This window comes from Pipistrellus kuhlii, unplaced genomic scaffold, assembly GCF_014108245.1.
Source record: "Pipistrellus kuhlii isolate mPipKuh1 unplaced genomic scaffold, mPipKuh1.p scaffold_m20_p_3, whole genome shotgun sequence".
NCBI lineage: Eukaryota > Metazoa > Chordata > Mammalia > Chiroptera > Vespertilionidae > Pipistrellus > Pipistrellus kuhlii.
In genome coordinates this window covers 1,285,457-1,311,694 of record NW_023425529.1, presented here as the reverse complement: position 1 = coordinate 1,311,694, position 26,238 = coordinate 1,285,457, and the positions used below count along the sequence as shown (strand labels likewise).

General features: G+C 63.2%; 1 protein-coding gene across 3 annotated transcripts in view; it reads left to right on the top strand.

Annotated features, from left to right (window-relative positions):
• The window catches only part of CACNA1I (calcium voltage-gated channel subunit alpha1 I), a 96,946-nt gene that overhangs the window by 63,042 nt on the left and 7,666 nt on the right, over positions 1–26,238 (top strand). For all 3 annotated transcript variants that reach the window (XM_045587468.1, XM_036457823.2, XM_045587467.1), the window contains 20 exons: positions 156–556; positions 6,409–6,560; positions 7,209–7,394; positions 7,681–7,798; positions 8,495–8,650; positions 9,133–9,226; positions 10,287–10,486; positions 11,044–11,526; positions 12,251–12,351; positions 13,144–13,267; positions 13,536–13,604; positions 14,044–14,228; positions 14,730–14,856; positions 16,024–16,149; positions 16,445–16,534; positions 18,249–18,441; positions 19,001–19,152; positions 20,890–20,999; positions 21,571–21,704; positions 22,835–22,905. In XM_045587468.1, the coding sequence (XP_045443424.1) occupies positions 156–556; positions 6,409–6,560; positions 7,209–7,394; positions 7,681–7,798; positions 8,495–8,650; positions 9,133–9,226; positions 10,287–10,486; positions 11,044–11,526; positions 12,251–12,351; positions 13,144–13,267; positions 13,536–13,604; positions 14,044–14,228; positions 14,730–14,856; positions 16,024–16,149; positions 16,445–16,534; positions 18,249–18,441; positions 19,001–19,152; positions 20,890–20,999; positions 21,571–21,704; positions 22,835–22,905 (3,272 nt within the window). The remainder of the gene's footprint in view (positions 1–155; positions 557–6,408; positions 6,561–7,208; positions 7,395–7,680; positions 7,799–8,494; positions 8,651–9,132; positions 9,227–10,286; positions 10,487–11,043; positions 11,527–12,250; positions 12,352–13,143; positions 13,268–13,535; positions 13,605–14,043; positions 14,229–14,729; positions 14,857–16,023; positions 16,150–16,444; positions 16,535–18,248; positions 18,442–19,000; positions 19,153–20,889; positions 21,000–21,570; positions 21,705–22,834; positions 22,906–26,238) is intronic.

Below are 26,238 nucleotides of genomic sequence, written 5' to 3'. Positions count from 1 at the left end.
AGGCAGACCCCGCGGGCACAGGAGCCTCAGCTCACTCGCAGGGGTCGCTATGTCCGGGGTCAGGGGGGCGGGGGGCTGGTGAGCTCAGTGCTGCCTCCTCTGAGAGCGTGGAGTGTGGCCGCAGGCGCCCACCCTGCCTTCTGTTTGCTTTTCAGAGCCGTGCCCGGGACACAGCCCCCCGCGCCCGGCGCCCCCCATGCTGATGCAGCCCATCTCTGCCATGCTGGCCTCCGACCCCTCCGGAGGCCCCCGCTGCCAGCACAGCGCGGGTCACCGGCCCCCGGGCCTGGGCAGCACCGACTCGGGCCAGGAGGGCTGGGGCCTGGGGGGCTCCGGCGGGGGAGAGGACGAGGCCGACGGGGACGGGGCCTCCTCGGGGCTGGGGAAGGAGGACGAGGAGGAGCGGGCCGAGGGGGCCGGCTGGCTCTGCGGGGCCGTGTGGCGGGAGATGCGCGCCAGGCTGCGAGGCATCGTGGACAGCAAGTACTTCAACCGGGGCATCATGATGGCCATCCTGGTCAACACCGTCAGCATGGGCATCGAGCACCACGAGCAGGCCAGTGGGGGGCGCCGGGGCCGGGCTGGGTGCTGTGTGGGTGAGGGGCGGGCCCCTCAGGCCAGCCCCGTGCCGCTGGGTGTGTCCAACACCCACGTGTGTCCGTCTCCCCGCTGACCAGGGCTGGGTCCTGTTCAGATACGTGGCCTGGGGGCCCAGCCCAGAGGCAGGAGCTCAGCGTGTGAGTGGGTGCATGAGCGCCCGAGTGCAGCAGTTTGGGGGCTCACCTGCTTGGGAGGAGAAAGCGGGATCCGGTCCCCTCCTCTTCAGCGGCTCAGCAGGACGCCAAGACACCCTCAGCACTCCCCCTGTTTTTTTTTAAAAAAACATTTTTATTGATTTCATATTGGAAGGGAGACGGGGAGAGATAGAAACACCAATGATGAGAGGGAATCATTGATCGGCTGCCTCCTGCATGCCCCCTACTGGGGATTGAGCCCACAACGCAGGCATGTGCCCTTGACTGGACTTGAACCCAGGACCCTTCAGTCTGCAGGCCGACGTTCTATCCACAGATAGGGCCATACCCCCTGTTCGTCCCTGCTAACCTGACTCCCACTTCTCCATGCGCACCCTCCTGTCATCTTCCCGGGGCAGCTGGGGTGAGGTTTTGGAGGCCAGGCTCTCCCCTGCCCACACCGTCTGCCGCTCCCATCGCCCTGGCACCGAGCACAGACCTGTCCCTGGCAGTCACCATCGCCCACACATACGCGCAGCTGACGGCGCCCTCCTGTGCCTGGTGCCCCACTCACCGGCCCCCCAGCCCCCAGCCCTGAGGGTGGCCTGTGCTTGCCCTGGGCCGGCTGTCACCCTTCTCCCTCCTCGGCCACATGGTGTGTCCCAGGCCATCGGGGACAGCTGGGGTTGAGAGAGGAGCTCAGAGGAGGGGTCCCCACGAGGTGGCAGGGACACGGGGAGCTTGAGGAGACCGTGTAGGGACACAGGAGGGAGGAATGGGGTGGGAGTGGTTAGCCTATATGTCCCTGGTCCATAGTGCCAGTGGGTGACCGCTCCAGCCCCGGCTCCATTTGGAAAAGCGTCTATTTCTGGCTCCCAGTGACCCCCAGCCCATAGGTGACTCCACCCTGGGAGGGCATCTGACAGCTGGGCCCAGGGAGGGATGCCGCTGGCTGCAGGCCCCCTGCCAGTCCTGCAGGGTTAGAGCCTGGATGCCTCCGTAGCTTCCCTCTGCGGAGGCCCCGCCCACCCGCCCGCTGCACCGCGCGGTGGGCCACACTCTCATTTCCCTCTGCACTAGTCTGCCCAGCGCAGGCCCCGTTCCATTTGCTTAAACGCGGCCGCCGGGGCTGTCGGGACACGCAGTGCAGAGCCGCTGGGCTGCCAGCCGCTCCGGCTCCGTCAGAGAGGCCTCGGGAGGCCGGGGGAGGCTCTGCAGGGGAGAGCTGGGGAGAGGGCAGCCGGACCCCGGGCCTGGGGTCCAGCCTGGTGGCCTTTGCCCGGCTCAGGCCTGCCGGGCAGGGGGGGGGGGGAGGCAGCATTTCTGGGGGAGGCCCCTCAGGGGACAGGAGCACAGGGTGCTGGTGCTGGTGGGGCGGCACCCAGGGGCCCGGCACCCAGTGGCTTGCTGGAACTGACTTGCAAGAGCAATTTCCTACCGCAGGCATGTTGCAAGGCCACTGTTAGAGACAGCTGGTTGCTTGAGACTGGCCACGGAGGAAGTGTTTACACCACGGAGATTGGCGTCTGCATTGGCGTCTGCTACCGTCAGGGCTGTTCCTCTGGGGCCTCCTTGCCAGGATAATGCTGGCCCCTGTCTTCCCAGGGGTCCCCTCCAGGGCGGCACAGCAGCTGGGGCCGCTCTGTGCTCTGGGTTCAATCCCTCCCTCTACCTGTCAGGCGCCAGCCTCCGGCCGGGCCAGGGCCCCTGCCCGGATCTCTGCCTGGGCAAGCTTTCTAGCCTCGGATACGGTGGGGCCTCTTCTTCCTGGCCCTGAAGGCACCCCGTGGGCCCCCATCAGGCCTGGAAAAGCTGCTCTCACACTGCCCCTCCCAAGGGTCTACCTCGGTTTCTCCCCTTCCCCTCACGGGGATCAGCTCCCATTCACTGAGCACTTAGCACGTGGCAGGTGGGAGCCTGCGCGGTGCAGTCCTCACGGCCTCTGCACAGAGTGGCAGGAGGGAGAACTGCACATAGTAGGAAGCCTGGCACATAGTAGGTGCTCGCGAGTTGGGAATGGTTTCTGGATCTTTCCCTGGAGCCTCACACACCACTTTTGGAGTGGCGTTACCACCTGCTGTCTGGAACCTCAGAAATGAATGAAAGGAGAAGTGGGGGGGGGGGGGGGGGGGGGGGGGGAGAGGGAAGATTTTTAAAACCCTCTTTTTAAAGCCGCTCCGCGTGGCAGCCATTGTTCGGCAGAGCTCCGCGCGTGCGTATTTTTGCTCCCTCCTCCCTGACTCCCAGACGCAGCTCGCAGCTCGGTGGGGAGCGGTCTGCCCTGTTTATTTTGAGCTGCCCCGTCTGAGCAGCGCCTGCAGAGGGCGGGGCCCAGGGCTGAGGGGGCAGGGCGGGAGGGGAGGGGGGAAGGCCGGTGAACACTGCCCCTCTCCTGCAGGGCGTGACCTTGAGGGGAAGCATCCTTGGGGTGCGGCCACACTGCGGCCGCCCCCTCTGCTGGCAGGGACCTTGGTGTGGCCACCATGGAGGGCCTGGGCACTCCTCCCCTGCCCCATCGGTGAAGTGGGGGGCTGCTCCCCATCTGGTCACAGCACTGAAATGAGAGGTGGGACCACAGGTACCACGGCCTTCAGGCGCGTCCCAGGTTCCTCCTGGCCACAGACCAGCCTGGGAGAGGGACCGGGGAACGGGAGGGCCAGCCAGGCAGGGGGCCCTTGTGACCCCGAAGTCTACCCTTCCCTCCCCCTCCGTCCTGGGAGGAGGGTGGGCCCAGACTCTCCATAGCGGAGGCTGGGTGACAGCATGTGTGTGGGGTCCGCGTGGGCACCAGAGCCTCCATCGTCACCCGCTGTCAGGGTTGGTTATATCTCTCCCCCGGGTGGCCCTCACGGCAGGCCTGGGTGGCAGGCAGAGGAGGCGTCTTATCCCCACTGGGCAGATGGGGAAACTGAGGCTCAGAGAGGGGGGGATGCTTGCCCAGGTGACGGTGAGCAGCTGTGAGAGCTGGCGTGGGGTTCTCAGCTTGCATTGGAGATTCCACTGAGGGGACAGACGGGTATGGGGAGACACCTGCTTCTCCCTCCCCTGGCAGTCACCTGTCTGGGCCGGGGACCCCTCCGGAGCTGGGCTAGGCTGTCCTGGGGCTGGAGGACAGTCGGCAAGCTGGAAACAGGACACAGAGGGTGAGGCTGAATGGGCAGCACGACAGGAGTATGGGGAGCCTCCTGGGCAGGGGTGACCCAGCCTGGGGGTGTCCGCTGGCCCCAGCCCCTGGGGGATTGCCTGCGAGGCCTCCAGCTCAGCGGGAGGGTCAAAGCAGGTTTCATTCTCCCGTCAGCAGCCCCCACGTCACTGCCGACCCAGGTGCGGGGTGACCCTGGGAAGTGAGGGTGGGGTGCTCAGTGCCCAGCAGCCTGGCTCTGTGGCTGGGAGAGGGCGGCACCCGCAGGGCCCAGTCAGGGCAGGCTTCTCGGGGCCAGTGATGCTGGAGATGGAGTCTGGGGGTGAGAAGGGGCCACCAGCGAGGCCGAAGAGGAGCAGGAGCAGGGACCGGGCACAGGCTCCCCCAAAGAGCCCAGTGTCCCCGGGAGGATGCCCACACGGAGAGGCAGGCAGCCTGGGAGGCGGGGAGCTGCCCGCCCGCCCGGAGGGCTTTGAGGCTGGCTGTACCCGTAGGTGGTGGGGGGCGTGGAAGGCTTGTAAGCAGGGCAGTGACAAGTCTGCGCTGAGCTGGTCCCTCAAGTCAGGAGCGTGGGGCAGGTGAAGGGGTGTGGGCCCAGGGGAGAGACCCGGGTTTGAGATCTGATCCCACTCCTGCCTGGCCTTGGCCCTGAGCCACCACCTCTCCTCTCTGAGCCTCAGGTTTCCTGTCTGTAAAATGGGGGCACCATAGGCCAGTGGTCGGCAAACTGTGGCTCGCGAGCACATGCGGCTTTTTGGCCCCACAAAATACGACGTGCGGGCGCGCACGTACAGTGCGATGGAGACTTCGTGGCCCATGCGCAGAAGTCGGTTTTCGGCTCTCAAAAGAAATTCCAATTGTTGTGCTGTAGATATTTGGCTCTGCCTGTCTCCCCCGCTCACTGTCTCCCCCGGAGGAGGGTTTGCAGGAGTGATGGATGGGCCATTGGGGACAGATTAACAGGTGTGCACTTGCCTGGAGAAACAGCTGTTGCCAGGGAGCCGGGGAGCGAGGGGGTGACCTTTTGGGGAGCCGCGTCTCTGCCATCAGTTGCAGGCGGAGCGGCGTGCAGCGCGAGGGGCTCGGAGCGGGTGATGGGCAATTACGGGCTGTCAGCGTCCACATTTTTCATCTCCGAGTGCCGAGTGGCGTGTGGCCTGCGGGGGAATTGGTGGCTCAGAGCAGCATCTGGGCCCCGACTCAGCCCCGATGCCGGGCCCAGCCCTCCCCGCCGAGGGCCCAGCGCAGGTTCGGCCCCCCTCCCGGGACCGCTTTGCGAGTCGCATGTAATCACAGACGGGATGGGGCTCTCTCCTTCCATCGGGGCTGGAGGGAGCTGGCAGTTTTACTGTATTTCCCAGGCAGCAGGCGGGAAGCGGAGGCTGGTTTTTCTTCTGTCCCTTCTCCCTTTAACCCGAACGGAATTAAAGTCAGGCCTCTTAGGTGTCCGGTTGCCAGGGAGGGGCACACACACACACACACACACACACACACACCGTCCTGACCCTGGCTGGTCCTTCGGCCTGGACACCTTCTCTTGTCCCTGCCACTTGCTCCTCTCAGCTCTGAGCCTCCGCTGAGTGTCCCTCCCTCCAGGAAGCTGCTCCTGATTCCAGGGTCACCCTTCCCCAAGCCACCCTCACGCTCCCAGTTACCCCTGCTGGCTGGCTGGTTAGTTAACGTGCCTGGCGGGGCTTTGCCACCAGAACCTGCACTGCCCAGGGCAGGAAGCGTGTCCCGGCTCACCCACTGGCCGCCGGGGGCACCGGCCGGCAGCGGGGCGGCCTGCGGACTGTGGAATGCGCGCGTGCGTGCGCCAGTGCAGGAGGGATGCGTGGAGGAGGGGACGGACGAGCGAGGTGGGGTCCGTGTGTCGCAGGAGAGCAGTTTGGAGTCCAACTGGGTGCAGTGCCCGGCTCGGCCACATCCCTGCTGGGTGACGCTGAGCAAGTCCCATCACTTCTCCGAGCTTCCATCTCCTCCCCTGTGCCATGGAGCTGCCTCCCGGGGCCTCCCGGTCGCCTGGGGCATCGGCATCGGCGGTTGTGCTGGGGGTGCAGGTCCTCCCCTTGTCTGTGGTTCAGGTGGGAGCAGACACAGGCCTGCTCTCCGCCTGCTTCCTCTCTGCAAACGAGCTGCCTTCCACTTTCCGCTCTGCACTGTGCGGCCTCAGACCGGCATCTGAGCCCGTGCCTTCCTCTGTGCAGCAGGCATCGTGATGCCTCTCTCTGCGTGTGGCTAGAACACCATTTCCAAATCTGTGGCAGGTCAGCCCCGAGGGGTCCCAGCCTCTCGGTGGGCCTCTCGGGATCCAGGCAGCAGGACTGCGAAGTCCTCAAGGCCTCGGGGTAAAGGGAGATGGAGCACCAGCGAGGATACTGCCCTTCCAGGCCTTGCAGCCGGGTGGCAGAGCCAGGCCTTGCCCCCTCCTGGGGGGCCGGGGGGGGCAGTCCGAGAGCCAGGGGGCTTCCACAGGGGACCCGTGGCCGCCTTCTGCCTGACAGGGCCCCTTTCCCCTCCCGACGCCCACAGCCCGAGGAGCTGACCAACGTCCTGGAGATCTGCAACGTGGTCTTCACCAGCATGTTCGCCCTGGAGATGCTGCTGAAGCTGGCGGCCTTCGGGCTCTTCGACTACCTGCGCAACCCCTACAACATCTTCGACAGCATCATCGTCATCATCAGGTGCCCCCTCCGCCCGGCGGTGGGCCCTTGGGAGGGGGGTCAGGGGGAAAGAGGGGGTGGCCCAGCCGGTGAAGGAAGCCGATGACACTGCAGTGCACTGGACACAGATCCTAACAAATGTGTGATTCGGCCACATACGTGCTCCTGGGTTAATGCACTGAGTGGTGAGGCCGAGCAGCGGGTCTGTGACTCCCACCGCCCCGGGGGAGGGAGCAGCATACACTCTGCTCGGAAATGTCCGCACCCACCGCCGTGGGACTTCACAACGGCGACTCCCACTCACCGCGAGGCCACGGGAGCCGCCGATTCTCTGTATTTCGTTGCCTCCGTTCGCACTGGAAAGAAAGTAAAATCTGAGAAACAGCCCGGCGACCTTTGTGGATTCTGGATTCTGAATTCAGAAATCCCTGAATTCCGTCCCTAGACTCCTCGGAGGAGGGTCGGTGGAATCCAGGTTAACAGACCCCCACCTTAGGGTGCCTGGAGCAGCAGTGACCTTGACCTACTGTTGGTTGGACGAACAAATGAATGAATGGAGCTCTCCGTCTCTCCCTTTGCCCTCTCTCCTCCCCCCTCCCTCCCCGCCACCCCCCACCCCCGCCCCGGCGTGATGGCGTGACGGCGTGACGGCGTGCGGCCTCCGGGCAGCATCTGGGAGATCGTGGGGCAGGCGGACGGCGGGCTGTCCGTGCTGCGCACCTTCCGGCTGCTGCGGGTGCTGAAGCTGGTGCGCTTCATGCCTGCGCTGCGGCGCCAGCTGGTGGTGCTCATGAAGACCATGGACAACGTGGCCACCTTCTGCATGCTGCTCATGCTCTTCATCTTCATCTTCAGGTGGGCCCGCCCCCGGCCGCCCCTGCCCCGGCCCGGGCTGAGGGAGGCGGGGGCTGGCGGAGCTCTCGGGCCACACCCCGGGCCCGGGTGTCAGTCCTGCCACCCCCCCTCAGTCCCCCGTGGCTCTGGGCCGGCATGTCCCCTCGGGGTCTCAGTGTTCACGTCTGTGAAATGGGACCCGCGTGGCTCCCTCCCGTCTTACTGGGCTGTGTTAGGGGAAGACACAGGAGGATGGGCCGGAGCCGGGTGTCCCTGAGCCGCCTCCCTCCCTCTGCCCCTCCCCCAGCATTCTCGGGATGCACATCTTTGGCTGCAAGTTCAGCCTCCGCACGGACACGGGAGACACCATCCCGGACAGGAAGAACTTCGACTCCCTGCTGTGGGCCATCGTCACGGTGTTCCAGGCGAGCTCGTGCCCCTGTGTGATGGGGAGGGGGCGGGCGCGAGGCTTCACCGGGATCGGGATCGCTTCCTGTTGGTGCCGCCAGCCAGCCTCGGGGAATCCAGAGGAGAGGGGGCCTGACAGGGAGGTCCCTCCACTCCGGCTTCGTGGGCCCGCATGGGGGGCGTGGCCAGACGGGCTGCCCGCCCAGTGCCCTCCCTGCCCCCTCCGCTCCCACCCTGAGACGTGGGGCCCGTTAGGCGTCTCCCCTCAGGAGACGTGGCATGGACGTGTGTGTACACAGCTCAGGGGCGGAGGAGCAGGGAGATGGGGGTGGCCTTGTGCTGGGGGGCGGGCAGGCGGATCGCCTGAGCGGGATGGAGGAGGGGGCTGTGGGAGCAGCTGGGAGGGAGCCCCGCTCAGTGGGGAGTGGGTGTCAGGGCAGGGGTGTGCGATACAGGCTTTCGGGCGTGGGCACGCTGGGAGCACAGGCAAGCGGGGTGTGTGTATGTGGGGGGGTGTCTGAGGCTCTGCCAGGTGGGCACACCCCAGCTAGCGCGGTGATCGTCCAGGTCCCTGGGTGCCCAGCTCCTGTGAGAGGAGGCTGCAGGGGGCACGGGCTGCCAGGTGCCTGCAGCTACCCCACCCAACAGGCCCCCCTGCCCTTAGGCTGGGCTGGGCTGGGCTGGGGCTGAGCCGCGGCCCCCCCCACCCCCAGATCCTCACCCAGGAGGACTGGAACGTCGTCCTCTACAACGGCATGGCCTCCACCTCACCCTGGGCCTCCCTCTACTTCGTGGCCCTCATGACCTTCGGCAACTACGTGCTCTTCAACCTGCTGGTGGCCATCCTGGTGGAGGGCTTCCAGGCGGAGGTGACTGGGACCCTGGGGAGGAAGCGCCTCCTGGGGCCTGGGGAGACGGGGGGAGGAGAGGGGGTCCGGACGGGGGAGGGCTGCAATTCAGACACCTAGCAGGCGAGTCTCCAGAAGAGGGGGAAGCCAGTGAGGGAGTGAGCCTCCCATCCCAGGAAGCAGGCACATGGAGGCAGCATCTAGGGTCCCCGCGTCTCCCCCGGGGGTAAGACTAGGCCTCCCTCTCCATCTCTGAGATTAAAGTCTCCAGGACCCGGGTTCTGGATCCCACCTCCGTCATCCTCCGAGGCTTTGGGGAACTCAGAGTCAGGCAGACGTGGGTTTGTGGGCTGGGCCCTCGTTGGTTCTCACTCTCCTTTCCTGAGCCTCAGTTTCTGCATTTGTAAAACGGGGTTGGGCTGGGGGGGGGGCACCCATTAAAAAGGTTGCAGGAGGGGAGGGTTGAGATGACATGTGATCTAATGTGGGGGCCCGCCTCCCAGGGTGACGCCAATCGCTCCTACTCGGACGAGGACCAGAGTTCGTCCAGCCCTGACGAGTTTGACAAGCTGCAGGAGGGCCTGGACAGCCTCGGAGGTACACGGGCCTCTCCTGTCCCCTGGGGGGCCGGGAACCCTCCCCAGAGACGCCGGTGGGCCCGGGGCACAGCCTCTCCAGGTCTCCCCTCAAACCCAGGCTCTGGGACTGCCAATCTCTGCCTTTTGTTGTTTACATTCATAACGGAAAGAAATGCTACGTCTCAAAAAGTCGGAGGCCAGCCCTAGCCGGTTTGGCTCAGGGGATAGAGTGTCGGCCTGCGGACTGAAGGGTCCTGGGTTCAATTATGGATGAGGGCCCATGCCCCGGTTGTGGGTTTGATCCCCAGTGGGGGTCATGCAGGAGGCAGCCGATCAATGATTCTCTCTCATCATTGATGTTTCTCTCTGTCTCTCTCTCTCCCTTCCTCTCTGAAATCAATAATATATATATATGTATATATATTTAATATGTTTTATTGATTTTTCACAGAGAGGAAGAGAGAGGGATAGAGAGTTAGAAACATCGTTGAGAGAGAATCATCCATCTTGCACACCCCCACCGGGGACGTGCCCGCAACCAAGGTACATGCCCTTGACCGGAATCGAACCTGGGACCTTTCAGTCCGCAGGCTGATGCTCAATCCACAGAGCCAAACCGGTTTTGGCAAAAATATATATTTTTAAAAAGTCAGTGGCCTGTTGAGAAGAGCTTTGGGCTCGGGATGCCCGGGGTTTGGTCCTGTTGGGCAATCCTGCCAGCCCACGCCATGTCCTGGGTCACTAACGGGCTGGATGGCCTCTGCCTTGCTTTCCACAGCGGGCATGGCAGGGCGGGCTCATGCTGGGTGAAGCTCAGTGGTTTCCCTGAACCCGGAAGGCAAGGGTTTCACGCACCCAAAAATAAGCTGAGAAAATAAACACAAACAAACATAAGCTGAGAGCCTGTAGGCTGGGCAGAGCGGAGGCACCTGTGGTGGCTTCCTGGTGGAGTGGGTCTCCCCAGAACAGCTCCCTGTTTCTGTTTGTCGTCCATGTCTGCTTCTTTGTCTCATATCTTCTTCTGCTCCTGTTCCGGCTTTCTGTCTGCCCTTCCCTCTGTGTCCCTCTCCCCGCTCCAGACCCCAAGCTGTGCCCGATTCCTCTGACACCCAACGGGCACCTGGACCTCAGCCTCCCTCTGTGTGGCCACCTGGGCCCCGCCGGGCCCGCGGCCCCTGCCCGCCTGTCGCTGCAGCCGGACCCCATGCTGGTGGCCCTGGGCTCCCGCAAGAGCAGCGTCATGTCGCTGGGCAGGGTGAGCTACGACCAGCGCTCCCTGGTGAGTCCTGGCGGGGAGGGGGGGAGTGTCTATGATGGCTACTCCCGCGGGGTGTGCCGAGGGGCCCTGGGGAGAAGGGCCTTCAAACTGGTGCCCAGGCCTGGGGCACCGGGTGGTCAGCCAGACTAGGCAGGGATGATCCCTCTTGCATTTGTGGGTTCCAGGTGCCAGAGTGGGACCTGACAGCAAGGAACGAATGAATGAGTGAATGAATGAATGGGGTGGGGCCAGTGGGTCTGGTGTGGAGAATGGGATGTGTAGGGTAAAGAGCTGAGCTCGGGGGCAGGCAGACCCCACCAGGAAGGTACAGCCTCTCTGGGCCTCAGTTTCCTTGCCTGTAAAGAGGAAAATGGCCCTTTTCAAAGGAACGAGCTGGCAGGAGGAGACGAGGGCACACTGTGGGCACGGCCGCCTGGCCACGGGTGCAGGGGGTGCGAGGCCGGGCGGGGAGAGGGCCCCCGGAGTCCCGCTGGTTCTGCCACCCCCTGGCCAGGCCCACGGCCCCTTTAGGGCCCCCGCCAGGGCCGCGGGGCTGACGGGCGCCCGGCTCCTCCCAGTCCAGCTCCCGGAGCTCCTGCTACGGGCCCTGGGGCCGCAGTGGGGCCTGGGCCAGCCGCCGCTCCAGCTGGAACAGCCTCAAGCACAGGCCGCCGTCCGCGGAGCACGAAGCCCTGCTGGCTGCCGAGCGCGGGGCCCGGGCCGGCGAGGGCGTCCGGGACGAGGGGCCGCCGCGGCCCGCGCCCCCGCACACCCCGCACGTCTGCCACGCCCACCCCGGCCCCCGCCCGGCCCCCCGCCACCACCTGCACCACCACCACCGCCGCCACCGCCGGACGCTGTCCCTGGACACCCGGGGCTCGCTGGACCTGGCCGAGCTGGGGCCCCCGGTGGGCCCCCGCCCCCGGGCGGCCTGGAGGGCGGCCGGCCTGGGCCCCGGGCACGAGGACTGCAATGGCAGGATGCCCCACCTCGCCAAGGAGGTCTTCACGCAGATGGGGGGCCGCCGGGACCACGGGGAAGATGAAGAGGAGGTGGACTACGTGAGTTGGCGGGGCCGGGGGCCGGGAGAAGGTCCCCGGACAGAAAAAGTAGGGGCCCGGGCTGGAGGGCCTAAGGGGCAGGGCCAGGGGACAGAAAGAGGGGGGACCCGGAGGGGGCAGGGCTGGAGGAGGAGGGCCTCACGGGCAAGGCCAGGGGACAGAAAGAGGGGGGACAGGGAGAGGGGCAGGGCTGGAGGAGGAGGGCCTCAGGGGCAGGGCCAGGGGACAGAAAGAGGGGGGACGGGGGGGGGGGGCAGGGCTGGAGGAGGAGGGCCTCAGGGGCAGGGCCAGGGGACAGAAAGAGGGGGGACGGGGGGGGGGGCAGGGCTGGAGGAGGAGGGCCTCAGGGGCAGGGCCAGGGGACAGAAAGAGGGGGGACGGGGGCGGGGGCAGGGCTGGAGGAGGAGGGCCTCAGGGGCAGGGCCAGGGGACAGAAAGAGGGGAGACGGGGGGGGGGGGGGGGGGGGGGGGGGGGGGGGGCAGGGCTGGAGGAGGAGGGCCTCAGGGGCAGGGCCAGGGGGCAGGGCTTCAGGGAGGTGGCCAAGCTGAGGTGGGCCCAGCCCTGGGAGAGACGCCCTCCTGCTGCCATGGGCGAGGTGTGGGCTCTGATCTTCCTGGGAGAGTTCAGAGGTTGCCCGGAGACACCCGTCTGCTGAATGGCTGAGAGGGCAGAGACGGGCAGCTCTGGGTAGCGCTGACCAGCCCGCCCTCCTCTCCCGGCCAGACCCTGTGCTTCCGGGTTCGCAAGATGATTGACGCGTACAAGCCGGACTGGTGCGAGCTGCGGGAGGACTGGTCCGTCTTCCTCTTCTCCCCGGAGAACAGGTGGGCCGCTGGGCCCAGGAGATGGGCCGGGGTGAAAGGTCGAGGGAGAGAGTCCCACAGAGCAGGGAGGGCCATGGAGGGCGGGGCCTGCTCCTCAGAGGGCCTCTGCCCTGTGTTTGGATGGGGACTTCCGTCCAGGCCAGCCCGGCGCTGGCACCAGAGGGGGCAGATGCTCACGTAGCCGGCGCTGCCGTCGGGAGGGGCATCAGGGCTTCCTGCAGGGGAGGATGTGCAGGGGCATCTGTAGGGGGCAGGGCTGTGAGGAGGTGGAGGCTGGACCAGGAGGGAGCAGCCCAAGGGAAGGTCTGGGCAGAAGCTTGGGGCACCAGGCAAGGTGTGTCCGCGTGGCGGAGGGCAGGGCGAGGAGGGTGCCCTTCACCCGGAGGCCGTGGGGGTGTGGTTGGGAGGCGGCTCCCAGTGGGCGCCCTGAGCAGATGTGAATGGCCACCTGTGGGGTGGGTGGAGAAAAGAAGGGTCAGTGTCCTATATAGGCCCCTGGTCGGCAAACTGCGGCTCTTGAGCCACATACAGCTCTTTGGCCCCTGGAGTGTGGCTCTTCCACAAAATACCACATGCAGGTGCGCACATACAGTGCGACTGAAACTTTGTGGTCCGTGCGCAGACGTCGGCTCTCAAAAGCAATGTCAATCTTGTACTGTTGTTATTTGGCTCTGTTGACGGATGAGTTTGCCGGCCACGGCTCTAGGCCATCCCTGGGCCTCAGCCCTTTGCCCGCCTCCCGTGGGGGGTGAGGGGCGCACCCACCCTCACGGCCCCGCCCTCTCTGCTCAGGTTCCGGGTCCTGTGCCAGACCATCATCGCCCACAAGCTCTTCGACTACGTCGTCCTGGCCTTCATCTTTCTCAACTGCATCACCATTGCCCTGGAGCGGCCCCAGATCGAGGCCGGCAGCACTGTGAGTGGCCGGGTCTGCGGGCAGGGCCGGGGCCAGGCTGAGGGGCGGGCCGTGGGCCTGCTGTGGGGCGGGGGGTAGGGCCAGGGGGGACTAGGAGCCCTCAGCGCGGTGGCTATGGACACTGCGGAGGAAGGTGTGGCAGGGAGCTTGTCCCCGGGAGGGGCCTCTCCTGGGATTGTGGCGTGGCCTCCCCGAATGCCCGCTGGCCGGAGGCAGGGGGGCCGGGCAGTCCTGGAGCCCAGGCCCATGGTGTCTCCTGCTCTTCCAGGAACGCATATTCCTCACCGTGTCCAACTACATCTTCACGGCCATCTTCGTGGGCGAGATGACCCTCAAGGTAGCCCCCGTCCTCACCTGGGACCCTCCCACCCCGTGGCCCGCCCTCCCCTGGCGGTCACTCACCTGCTGGCCAGCAGCAGCCCTTAGGGGCCCAGAGAACCACCCCCTTGGTACCAGCGCTGGGCTAGCGTGACCCGGGTTGCGGGGAGAGGGGAGCCAGCCACGTCCTGCTCTCCAGGACGTCACAACTGCCGGAAAGGCGAACGCAAGGAGATGTCTGCAGTGCAAGGGGGGTGCCTGCTGGAGGCTTGGAACTGGGTTTGCAGATGTGAGGGGGGAGTGGACCAGAACAGACTGTGGGGCTGCTTCATGCGCCCAGACCTGCCAGGGCCTGCCCACCACCCATCTGCTGAGCGTGTGTCCCCTGCAGCTCCTCCCCTGACTCCCCTCAGCCCGGCTCTCCGGCCGAGGCAGGTGACCTGCCCGTCGCCCGCCAGGTGGTCTCGCTGGGCCTGTACTTCGGGGAGCAGGCGTACCTGCGCAGCAGCTGGAACGTGCTGGACGGCTTCCTGGTCTTCGTGTCCATCATCGACATTGTGGTATCCCTGGCCTCGGCCGGCGGCGCCAAGATCCTGGGGGTCCTCCGGGTGCTGCGGCTCTTGCGCACCCTGCGGCCCCTGCGGTGAGGAGCCCCCCGTGTTCGGGGGCGGGCCTGGGGTCTCTTGCCCTCCCTACCCATAGTCCTCCCTACCCATAGTCCTCGGCTGGCCTGTGCCCAGCACTAGCTGAGCAGGGCCAGGCATCAGGCTGAGGGAGTGCACGTGTGTGTGTGTGTGTGTGTGTCTATGTGTGTGTATGTGTATGTGTGTATATATGTGTGTGCATGTGTGTATATATGTGTGTGCGTGTGCAAGTGTGTGTATATGTGTGTGTGGGGGGGTGGGTGGGTATGTGTGTGTGTGTGTGTGTGTGTGCAAGTGTGTGTATGTGTGTGTGTGTGTGTGTGTGTGTGTGTGTGGGTATGGGTGTGTGTGTGTGTGTGTGTATGTGTGTGAAGACTGGGGATGAAGGCGGCCCCCCCGCGCAGTGCCTGCTGTGCTCACAGATCTGGTGACTCTGGGCGGCCCGGGCCGCCTCCCACCTGGCTGAGGCTGACCGTGCCCCGGTCCCTCCCCGCCTGCAGGGTCATCAGCCGGGCCCCGGGCCTGAAGCTGGTGGTGGAGACGCTCATCTCCTCCCTTAAGCCCATCGGCAACATCGTCCTCATCTGCTGCGCCTTCTTCATCATCTTCGGCATCCTGGGGGTGCAGGTGAGGGGTGCCAGCTGTCAGGTGGGCATACAGGCTCCTCAGTCCCGCTCAGCTCCTCCGACCCGGGGGCTTGGGGCCCTGGTGGAGCAGCACGTCCTCGTCAGCAGTGAGTTCCCCGTCCCAGAGGGAGACAGACGTGGTTGATGCAAGGCAGGCTGGGTAAATTGGATCACAGGGTCCGAGCTACACAGGAGCGGGGGGCTGGGCTGGGGACAGAGGGAGAAGCACCCTGAGGAGGTGCCCTTTGCACTGGGCCGTGAAGAAGGGTGATTGGGACAGGTGTGTTGGGGGTGGTTCAGGGGAGGATGGGCACACGTGGAGGTGAGCCGGGAGCTATGACTGGAGTAGAGATGAGCGATGGTGGGCTGGTCAGACGGGAAGCACTTGGGAGGGCAGTGAAGGAGCCGGGGCTGGTGTCTCCGGGATCGGGGCCATGGGGGCCATGACACAGCAGGGCCTGGAGCTGGTGTGGGCTTTGGGCTGGAGCCCCGCCCAGGAATGAGATGGGCCTCGGGGCGTGAATGGGTTTGGTCATAAGGTGGGTGATGGGGGTGGCCCCAGTGGCCCGGGCCCTCTGGGGTCTGAGCGGCTGCTGAGACCCTTCCTGTTTCCTGCGTGTCTGAGCCCCGAGGCCCGAACGCTCCTCACCGGGCCCTGCCTTTGGGCTGTAGCCGGCGAGGAGCCTGGGCACAGGCATTCTTTGGGGTTGCTGAGAGAGCCACAGGGGAGCCACCTGGGCAGGAGGGGCTGGAGTGGACAGTGGCGCCGACACGGAGGAGGCTTGTGTCTCTCTCCCCTGGGGATATGCAGGCATCTTCTCCCGTGGGGTCCCCGCCTGGATCTTGGGCACAGGCACTGGGGTCTGGTGTCGGGCCTGTGCAGAGCCCAGGAAGCAGACAAACAAGGGTGTGAACCTCGACTCTGCCACTTCCTAAACCTCAGTGACTTTGAGGACATTACCTGCCGCCCCTGGGCCTCCGTCTCCTCCTCTGCGAGAGGGGATGAGAGAGCGCCCCTTCCTGGGGGGGACTTGGGGCAATGGTGTGGCTGAGTGCTTGGCCGGGCTGTGCACAGAGGAGGTGTCTCCTGAGGAGCAGCCCCTGTTCTGAGTGGCACCCCCCCCCCCCCCACCATGGGAGGCCGCTCACCCTGCGCCCCTCCCTGCAGCTCTTCAAGGGCAAGTTCTACCACTGTCTGGGCGTGGACACCCGCAACATCACCAACCGCTCCGACTGCATGGCCGCCAACTACCGCTGGGTCCATCACAAGTACAACTTCGACAACCTGGGCCAGGTGAGCCCCTCCCCCCACCTGTCACCCTGGGGGGTGGAGGGACAGCGACAGCAGGAGGGCCGGTGCCGGCAGGAGACCCATCCATCCCAGAACCTCATTTCTTGGCCCGGGCCCTGGGCTGCGACAGATGAACGGTGTGGCGGAAGCATCGGGTGGAGCAGGGGGGAGGCAGGTTGGGGGGAGGCGGGTTGGGGAGAGGAGGCTCCGGAGGTGTGTGACTGCCGGGCAGTCTCCGCTGGTCCGCGACCCTCTGCGACCCATCACCTCTGTCCCCTCCCCTCCCCATGTCTGCCAGGCCCTGATGTCCCTCTTCGTCCTGGCCTCCAAGGATGGCTGGGTGAACATCATGTACAACGGTCTGGATGCTGTCGCCGTGGACCAGCAGGTGGGGGTGGCTGGGCCGGGGCAGCGGGGCAGCAGGGCAGGGGCGAGGCGGTTTTGGGGCCCAGTGATCTGAAATCGGTGTCAGCAAGACCCACAGCCCCAGCGTCTCCCCCTGTCAGCGAGGCCTACCCCTCCCCATCCTGGCCTCAATCCTCCCCCAGCAGAGCCACCCCTTGGGGAGTGAACGTCATTGCTCCATTTGCTCTGTAGGGACAGCCCGCCAAGCTGGCCAGGCCTGGAGGGGTGCAGGGCCTGGCGGGCGGAGAGGGGCTGAGCCAGCCGAGGGGACAGTAGGTGCAGCCTGAGGCAAGAGAGTGACACATTCAGGGAGTCCTGAGAAGAGGTTCCGGAGTAGGAAGTGTGGGGAGAATGGCAGGAGGTGTGGAGGAGGCAAGCAGGACTGGGTGTCCGGCATGGCAGGGCCGGCGTTCAGCTGGGAGCAGTGGGAGCCAGAGAAGGCATTAGAGCCAGGGAGTGGCAGCGCCGGGCTTGCCTGTGGGGCTTCTTGTGGGCTGCTGGGGGGATGGATTTGAGAATGAAGAAGGTGGAAGGGATCAGGGAGGAGGCTGGGCCCGAGGGGAAGTCTGAGCTCTTGCTCTTGAGTTTCCCCCGGGAGTAGGGGCCCCTTTAGGGGCAGAGTAGGGAATGAGAGCACTTGGGGGCATCTTCCTGTACTTCTCCATTCATTCACCACCCTAACTCCCCTCCCCCGCCTCCCAACCCCGCTACACACATGGACTCCACAAGGGATGTTTCCCCCCTGCTGGCTGCCTTATTTCTGGAAGGATGAATAAGTGGGTGGATGGATGGTTGGATGGATAGATAGGTGGATGGATGATGGGTAGACAGATGAATAAGTGGACGGATGGATGAATAAGTGAATAGATGGATGGAAGAGTAGGTGGGTGGGTAAATGGATGGGTGGATGGATAGGTGGATATTGGGTGGATGGATGGATGGATGGGTGGGTGGACAAATGGATAGGTGGATGGATAGGTGGATGGGTGGGTGGGTGGATGGGTGGGTGGATGGATGGATGGATGGATGGGTGAATGGGTGGGTGGATGGGTGGGTAGATGGATGGGTGGGTGGATGGGTGGGTGGATGGGTGGGTGGGTGGATGGATGGATGAATGAATGGGTGGGTGGATGGGTGAATAGATGGATGTGTGGATGGATGGATGAATAAGTGGATGGATGGGTGAATGAATAGATGGGTGGATGGATGGGTGGGTGGATGGGTGAATAGGTGGATGTGTTGTGGGTGGATGGATGGGTGGATGGGTGGATGGATGGATGGGTGGGTGGATGGATGGATGAATGAATGGGTGGGTGGATGGGTGAATAGATGGATGTGTGGATGGATGAATGAATAAGTGGATGGATGGGTAGATGAATAGGTGGGTGGATGGTGGGTGGACAGATTAATAAGTGGGTGGATGGTGGGTGGGTGAAAGGAAGGAGACGGGTGGACATGTGTCCAGGAGGCAGCAGCTGGAGCAGGGAAGGGGAGGGGCTGTCTTTGCTGAGCACCTTACTTGTGCCAGGCCAGGGTGGGCACTTCCTCTGCATCCTCCTTCAGACCGCACGGCCCCCTGGGAGGCCGGCTCTGTTGTATCTCAGCTGCACGGAGGCTCAGCATGGTAGGGCGCCCCCTCCCCCACCGCAGCCCCTGGTGCCCGGTCAGCCTGCCTCAGCCCCTCTGGCTCCCTGCAGCCCGTGCCCAACCACAACCCCTGGATGCTGCTCTACTTCATCTCCTTCCTGCTCATCGTCAGCTTCTTCGTGCTCAACATGTTCGTGGGCGTGGTGGTGGAGAACTTCCACAAGTGCCGGCAGCACCAGGAGGCCGAGGAGGCGCGGCGCCGCGAGGAGAAGCGGCTGCGGCGCCTGGAGAAGAAGCGCCGGAGTGAGCGGGGGCTCCCGGGGGTGGGGACCCCCGCCCGGGCCTCCTTTGCCCCCACCGCCGGCCGCTGGTCCTCCTGGGCGGGCTGAGGCCTGAGTCCCACACCAGCCTCTGGCCTTGGAGCTGGAAGGGACAGAGGGTCCGGCCCCTGCGCCCCTGGCCCGGCCCCTTGCCCAGAGTCTGCCTGTCCAGGTGACCTGAGCCCCATCTGTGTCCACCTGGAATCAGATGGTGGTACCCATGCCAGCCAGGTGTCTCCGTCCAGGCAGAGGGCAAAGGCAGAGCCTGGATGCCCGGCGCTGAGCCCCTGCCATGGGCACTTTGGGGGAGGACGGAGAGACCCGTGTCCTGCTCTCTTTGCCACGTACCCCCACATCTGACCCGTTTCCCTTGTGGCCCCGTGGCTGGGGGGAGGGGCCTAGGCCTGACTCCCAGGGCCTGGGTGGACTGACACCTCTCCTCCTTGCTTCCTCTCCCCCCTCTGCCTCTCCCTCCACTTGTTCTGTGCCCGCCTTGGCCACCCTCTGTGGCCTGTGCCACACCCCTGTGCCACCCCTGGCAGAGGCCCAGAGGCTGCCCTACTACGCCACCTACTGCCCCACCCGGCTGCTCATCCACTCCATGTGCACCAGCCACTACCTGGACATCTTCATCACCTTCGTCATCTGCCTCAACGTGGTCACCATGTCCCTGGAACACTACAACCAGCCGATGGTGAGTGCCAGTCCTGCCCCCCGATGGGGCCTGAGGTTTCATGGGGAGAGGCCCTCAGCAGGACCTGCCCTGGGACAGGGTGGGGCAGGATTGGAGTCGCCCAGGCTGGACCCTGTGCCCAGGGAGCTCTCGGCCTGGGAGGACTGGTGACTGAGAGAGCAGGGCCAGAGGGGAGGGTCTCTGATGTCTGGTGGGGGGAAGGGGACACTGGGCCCCACCTTGAATACAGGTAGCAGTGGCCAGGGTGTGTTTCCTAGGACTTCCTGCAAGGCATGCTGCCGGTTTTAACTCTCATCCTCGTAGCAACCTTAAAGTGGGGGAGGGGACTTCCTCCCGGTTTTGTAGTCGGACAAACCGAGGCTCAGGGAGAGAAAACATGTTGCCCAATTAGTCAGCAGGAAGCAGTGGAGCCAGGACTTTGATTTGTGTTCAATGACGGCCAGGTGGCCCCCACTACTGCCTGGGCACATGGAGCCTGGGGAGGGGGGCATTTCAGGTAGCAGGGCTGTTGGGGGCAAGCACAGAGGTGGGGGAGGGTGACCAGCTCCTAGCTAGTTGCAGGCAGTGTACATGAGGGGCGTGTGTGGGGCTTGTAGGGGCAGGTGTATCCGAAAAGCTTCTTATCAGAGATGGAGGAAGAAGAGGGGAGCAGTCTCCAGGTGAGGGGTTAGTATCTTATTTTAAGCTAGAGGCCCAGTGCGCAAAATTCGTGTACACAGTGTGGGGCATGTTGGCCCTCAGCCCGGCATGCACCCTCTCCAATCCGGAACCCCTCGGGGATGTCCAACTGCCGGTTTAGGCCCAATCTCTACATCCCTCTCGCAATCCAAGACCACTGGATCTTAACCACTCACCTGCCTGCCTGCCTAATGCTCCTAACTGCCCTCCCCTGCTGGCCTGGTCACCCCCAACTGCCCTCCCCTGCAGGCTAGATTGCCCCCAACTCTCCTCCCCTGTCAGCCCAATTGCCCCCAACCCCCTGCCAACCTGATCTCACTCCTAACTGTTCTCCCCTGCCTATCTGATCTCCCATAACTGCCTCTGCCTCGGCCTCACCACCATGGCTTTGTCCAGAAAGAAGTTGGAGGTCCAAAAGATGGCCGATGGACCCAGTCTAATTAGCATATTACCCTTTAATTAGTATAGATGATAGCAGAGGAATGTTATGCACTCAGAGGAAAGGAAGGCAACCATTGGCAGGAAGGAACTTCCACATTATCATGAAGAAATGGAGTAATAATAGCTCACATTTACCAAGTATTTAAATTTATAATCCTGCCTGGCACAGGGCTATTAGCTCATTTAATTTTCACAGCAACTTTATGAGGTAAGGTACTGTTATCATCCCCAGTTTACAGATTGAAAATCTAACTCCCAGAGGTCAAGTGAGTTGCCCAAAAGTCATAGTGAACAAGGAGTAAGTGCTGAGCCAGGATTCAAATCTAGGCTGTCTGGTTCTTAAACATGACCCCTAACTATTAACCAACACTGCTTCCAAAGAGGGGTACCTGGACCAGACCAGCAGAGAGAAAGAAAAGGAAATAAGCAGTGAAAGAAATAGTGCGCATTATGTAAGATGGAAGGAGTAAAAGTAGACACATAGGTCATTGCACTAAAGGTGAATGGATTAAATTCTCCTCTTAAAAGGCGGAGACTTTCTGACTAGAGGAAGATGGAGGGAGGGGCAGGTTCTGGGGCGTGGATCATGCTTCTCTTTGACCTCCCCCCTCCCCACAGTCCCTGGAGATAGCCCTCAAGTACTGCAACTACTTTTTCACCACCGTCTTTGTGCTGGAGGCCGTGCTGAAGCTGGTGGCATTTGGTCTGCGGCGCTTCTTCAAGGACCGGTGAGCAGCTGGGCCAGGCTGTAGCAGCACTGAAGGGGCTGCAGAATCGGGAAGCAGGCCTGATCCCTGGGGAAGCCTGGGGCAGCTAGAGGCGCGGAACCAATAGGTGTCTGGGCACTGATGACCAGGGCCCCTGGGTGCTGCCTGCAGCCCTGAACAGGAAGTCGATAGGGCACCACCTGTGCCGAGTCTCCTCATCACAGCTCCATGGTCCTGCACAGCCCCGGGCTCCTCTCTCAGGGAGCAAACAGGGTTCGGAGGGCTTGCCAGACTAGCCCTTGGCCACACCGAGGGAGCAGGGGCTCAGGATTTACGGCAGAAGTCAGAGTCCATTTCTTCCCCCCTGCAGGAGGCCAAAGGTATTTATTTCGCCTGGTGAGCCTCTTGCTGGAGGATCTGGAGGCTGAGGGCAGAGAGGGAGCTGGACCCGGCGGGGTCTGGAGGGCAAGTGGAAGGGTGGCTGCCAGCCACAGCAGGAGGGCGGAGAGCTGGGACCTCCTGCGAACTGAGGGTGTCTGAACTAGTGAGTCTCACGTTGCTTCCCCCTCCTGCCCTCCTGTGCCCCGAGCAGGTGGAACCAGCTGGACCTGGCCATCGTGCTGCTGTCGGTCATGGGCATCACGCTGGAGGAGATTGAGATCAACGCAGCCCTGCCCATCAACCCCACCATCATCCGCATCATGCGGGTTCTGCGCATCGCCCGGGGTGAGAGCGGGGGCCGCGGGGGAGGGGACTGGGCACCATGGGGGATGGCACTGGGCATGATGGGGGAGGGGACTGGGCATCATGGGGGAGGGGACTGGGCGATGGGGGAGGGGACTGGGCATCATGGGGGAGGGGACTGGGCATCATGGGAGAGGAGACTGAGCACGATGGGGGAGGGGACTGGGCACGATGGGGAGGGGACTGGGTGATGGGGGAGGGGACTGGGCACCATGGAGGAGGGGACTGGGCATAATGGGGGAGGGGACTGGGCGATGGGGGAGGGAACTAGGCACGATGGGGGAGGGGACTGGGCACGATGGGGAAGGGGATTGGGCACCATGGGGGGGGAACTGGACACAATGGGGGAGGGGACTGGGCGATGGGGGAGGGAACTGGGCATGATGGGGGAGGGGACTGGGCACGATGGGGAAGAAGACTGGGCAATAGGGGAGAGGACTGGGCGATGGGGGAGGGGACTGTGTGATGGGGGAGGGGACTGGGCACGATGGGGAAGAAGACTGGGCAATAGGGGAGAGGACTGGGCGATGGGGGAGGGGACTGGGCGATGGGGGAGGAGACTGGGCACGATGGGCTTCCTGCTGAGCAGGGAGAGCAGAAGCCAGGAGGAGCTCACAGCCAACATGCACTCAGGTGCCCACGTCCACGGGCTGTTTCGTACAGCACACGGCGCCCCCTCCTCACCGCACCACGACCCATGCGGCCCGGTTCTCCAACACCAGCTTCTTAAAGCCCCTTTCTTCCCCAGACCCCGGCCGCCCCAGGCTGTCCCCACACTCTTTCAGAGCCGCCTCCGCGTGTGCGCGGCGCCTCACTCGCCCCTGCGCCCGCTGTGGCTCCGGGTCCCCAGGGGGTGGCCTCTTTAGCTCAGGAAGAGCGGGCACTCACTGGTGGTCATTTCTCCTCATCGCGGTGAACTAGGGAGTCCCGCTCACGCTTTCCCCTCACACACACTATCCCTGGCCTCCCCCTGGCGGGCCCTCCTCTCGGGCTCTTTCACGCCCTCGTCTACGCCTGGCGCCACACTCCACTCAGCCACGTGCTGTGGCGTTTACACGCGTGCACACGCCCGGCCACGGCCCAGGCTGAGCGGCCGCTGGTCTCGCCCACAGTGCTGAAGCTGCTGAAGATGGCCACGGGCATGCGGGCGCTGCTGGACACGGTGGTGCAGGCTCTGCCCCAGGTAAGAGCCTCGGCCTCCGGCGGCCCCTCCAGCCTGCGGCTGGTGCCATGCTGGGCCCTGGGGGGCGGGCCCTGACTCCCCTTCTCCCTGAACCTGCCCGGAGCCAGCAAGAACCTGTCTCCAAAGAAGCAGTGTGTGCGGGGACTGTGAGACGGAGCAGGCGTCTTGCCTCTTCTTTGCCGACGTCACCAAGCACTCGCCAACCCCCCTCTTTACCAGGCCCCGAGCTGGCCCTGGGGGACCCACATTCTGCCCGGAGGCGTCAGCGGGCTGGCGGGGAAGACGGATGCTGCAGGCGGTGTGATAAGGGGCTGGCACTGTGCTGGGGAGAAGGAAGGGGCCTGACACCGACTGGACATTGGGGAAGGGGTCAGAGGACTTTGGGCTTGACCTTGTAGGGTGGCTCGGCAGAAAGAGGTGGTGATGTGGACAGAAGGTTCTTTTTTAAGATTCTAGAAGGGGGCAGCATGAGACCCTGATGTGGGTACAGATCCTAGGGAACGATCCCATTGGCCAGTGGGAGGGAGATGGGGGTCGGGGCCATAGAGGGGTCATCTTTCATCGTCCTGGGAAGTCTGAGATTCCAGTCTTCCCCTCCCCTGCTGCCCTGACTACTTATGGCTCCCCTTCTCCCTCCCCTTTCCCCACGCCCGATGCCGGGTGGTCCCTGCTCTGAGGTGCACCTCGTGCACACTCGTTTATTCGTTATGACTCATCCAGTCGTAAGGAACCCCAGGCATCTTACAGTAAAAGGCACAGACACATGTCCTGACCGGTTTAGCTCAGTGGATAAAGGCACAGACACAGCACGCTGCAGTGAGGCTGAGAGATGAGCAGCGCAGGGCAGGTGGGAGCACAGCTCATGCCCGCAGTGACCCGGGCTAAGCACGTTAGCGAGTTCTGTTCTCCAGTTTGGTCTGAGCTTCCCAGCGGCCCAGTTGCAAAGGGAAAGCAGCACGACTCTCGCCAGGTCTGGGTTGAAAGCAGGGGCATTCGCGCAAAGAGATGTGTGTGTTTCCCCAACACTGAACCTCTTCCAAAGACTTGCCACATGGAAGACGGGGTGCATGCTGGGCTTGCGGGGTGTGCGGGTGGGCGGGAAGTGGGTGGAGTCCAGACTCATCACCCCGCCTGAGATCAAAGCTTCGTCCCCTGTGAAGCCCTGGGCATGCGACTCAACGTCTCCTGCCTTGGTGTCCTTGCCAACGGGAAAGGAATGGGGCCAGGGTCCTAAGACATGCTGTACGAGAGTCTGCTAGGAATGGGGAGGGGTGGTGTGTGCCCCCAGCTAGACTGGCCTTCTTCCCTCCCCCTCCCCCCTTTTCTGACCCCTGGGTAACCTTGGGTGCTTCCCCAGACCAACCCTGAGTTGGCGCAGGGCACAGGAAGGTGCCCAGGTGGTCCCTGGCTCAATAGTAATTACAGTCATATCAGCACTTTAAGAGACGCAAGTGCCAGCTACCACGTGGCATGGCCACCGGCTCACCCTTCAGATCTGTGAGCTGGCCCTGGACATTGCCTCGGTTCTCTGCAAAGTGCTGTAGGAATTAAACTTTAGCCCCTTTCCTCCTGCGCAGGGGAAAGAGGCATCAGGGAAGGCTCCTCAGGGGAGGTGACTGGTGAGCTGGGCTCTGAGGGGCGGGGAGGAAGCATTTGCCAGTCTCCGACAGAGAGAGGGTCACTCCTGCAGCAGGAACAGAATGTGCAGGCGGGTCTGTCTCCCGCGGATGGTCAGGCTGGGAGGGCGTCTGCAGGGCCTTGGATGCCAGGACAGCAAACTCGGGCAGTGGGTACCACAGGAGGTTCTAGACGAGGGAAGTCTCGCCCTTTTGTTTATTTTTATATATTTTATATATTTTTTTCATTTTAAAATTAAGGTATTATATGTGTACATATCTTACCATTGCCCCCCACCCCCATACATGCCCTCCCTCCCCAGAGTTTTGCATCCATTGGTTATGCTTTTATGCATGCATACAAGTCCTTTGGTTGATCTCTTATCTCCCCCATACCTCCCTCCCCTCCCCTATTTTATTAAAAAAAAATTTTTTTTATTGATTTTTTACAGAGAGGAAGGGAGAGGGATTGAGAGTTAGAAACATCAATGAGAGAGAAACATCGATCAGCTGCCTCCTGCTGGGGATGTGCCCGCAACCAAGGTACATGCCCTTGACCAGAATCGAACCCGGGACCTTTCAGTCCCCAGGCTGATCAGGCTGATGCTCTATCCACTGAGCCAAACCAGACAGGGCTATTTTTTTATTTTATTTTATTTTATTTTTATTATTTTTTTAAATATATTTTATTGATTTTGTACAGAGAGGAAGGGAGAGAGCTAGAGAACTAGAAACATCGATGAGAGAGAGTCATCGATCAGCCGCCTCTTGCACACCCCCTACTGGGGATATGCCTGCAACCAAGGTACATGCCCTTGACCGGAATCGAACCCGGGACCTTTCAGTCCCCAAGCCGACGCTCTATCCATTGAGCCAAACCGGTCTCCGCTATTTTTTTTTTTTATAATATATATTTTTTATGGCTTTCAGAGAGGAGGGGGAGAAGTAGAGAAACATCAATGATGACAGCGAATCATCGATCAGGTGCCTCCTTCACTCGCCCCCCCCCCCCCCCCCCCCCCCCCCCCCCCCGCCCTGCGCGGGGCACGTGCCCTGATCGGGAATCGAACCGTGACCTCCTGGTTCATAGGCTGACACTCTACCACTGAGCCACACTGGCCAGGCATGGCCTTACCCTTTTAGAAGGTTGCTCTGGCGACTCCGAGTAAGATGGAATGGAGGGAGAGGCTGGAGGCAGGGAGGCGGGTGCAGAGGCAGCTGCAGCCATACAAGCTCTGGGAGATGCTGAGGGAGGAGGGGAGGACTGACAGAGGGTGAGGCGGGGAGCTGAGCCCAGGGCCCCGGCCACTCCCGCACCCTCCCCGCTGCCAGGGCCGCGCACGCTGCCTCCCAGGTGCTCACTGGGTGCTCGTTCGGTTAATGAATGAGCGCCGCTTAATTAGTCAGACGCTGTTGGGGCGATTGTGGAGCAGCGCGGGAGGGAACCCTCCTCTGGAGCAAAGAAGCATTAGGAGGCCGTGATGAACGCGGTTTCCTTTTCAGCAATTAATGCAAACGTCTCCAGACTTATTCCTGCAGGCCTTCGGAGGGGCCTGGGAGTCAGTTCATTCTTAAGGCAGGAGCCTCATCTTATCCGTAGTTAAAAGCGGTCGCTAGCACACAGGCAGATCTGAAGCAGGTTTGGAATCTGGGACACGTTCCTCCCACAGGAGCCGTGGGACAGGGCTGGCTGGGCATGCAGGATGCGCCTGGGGCC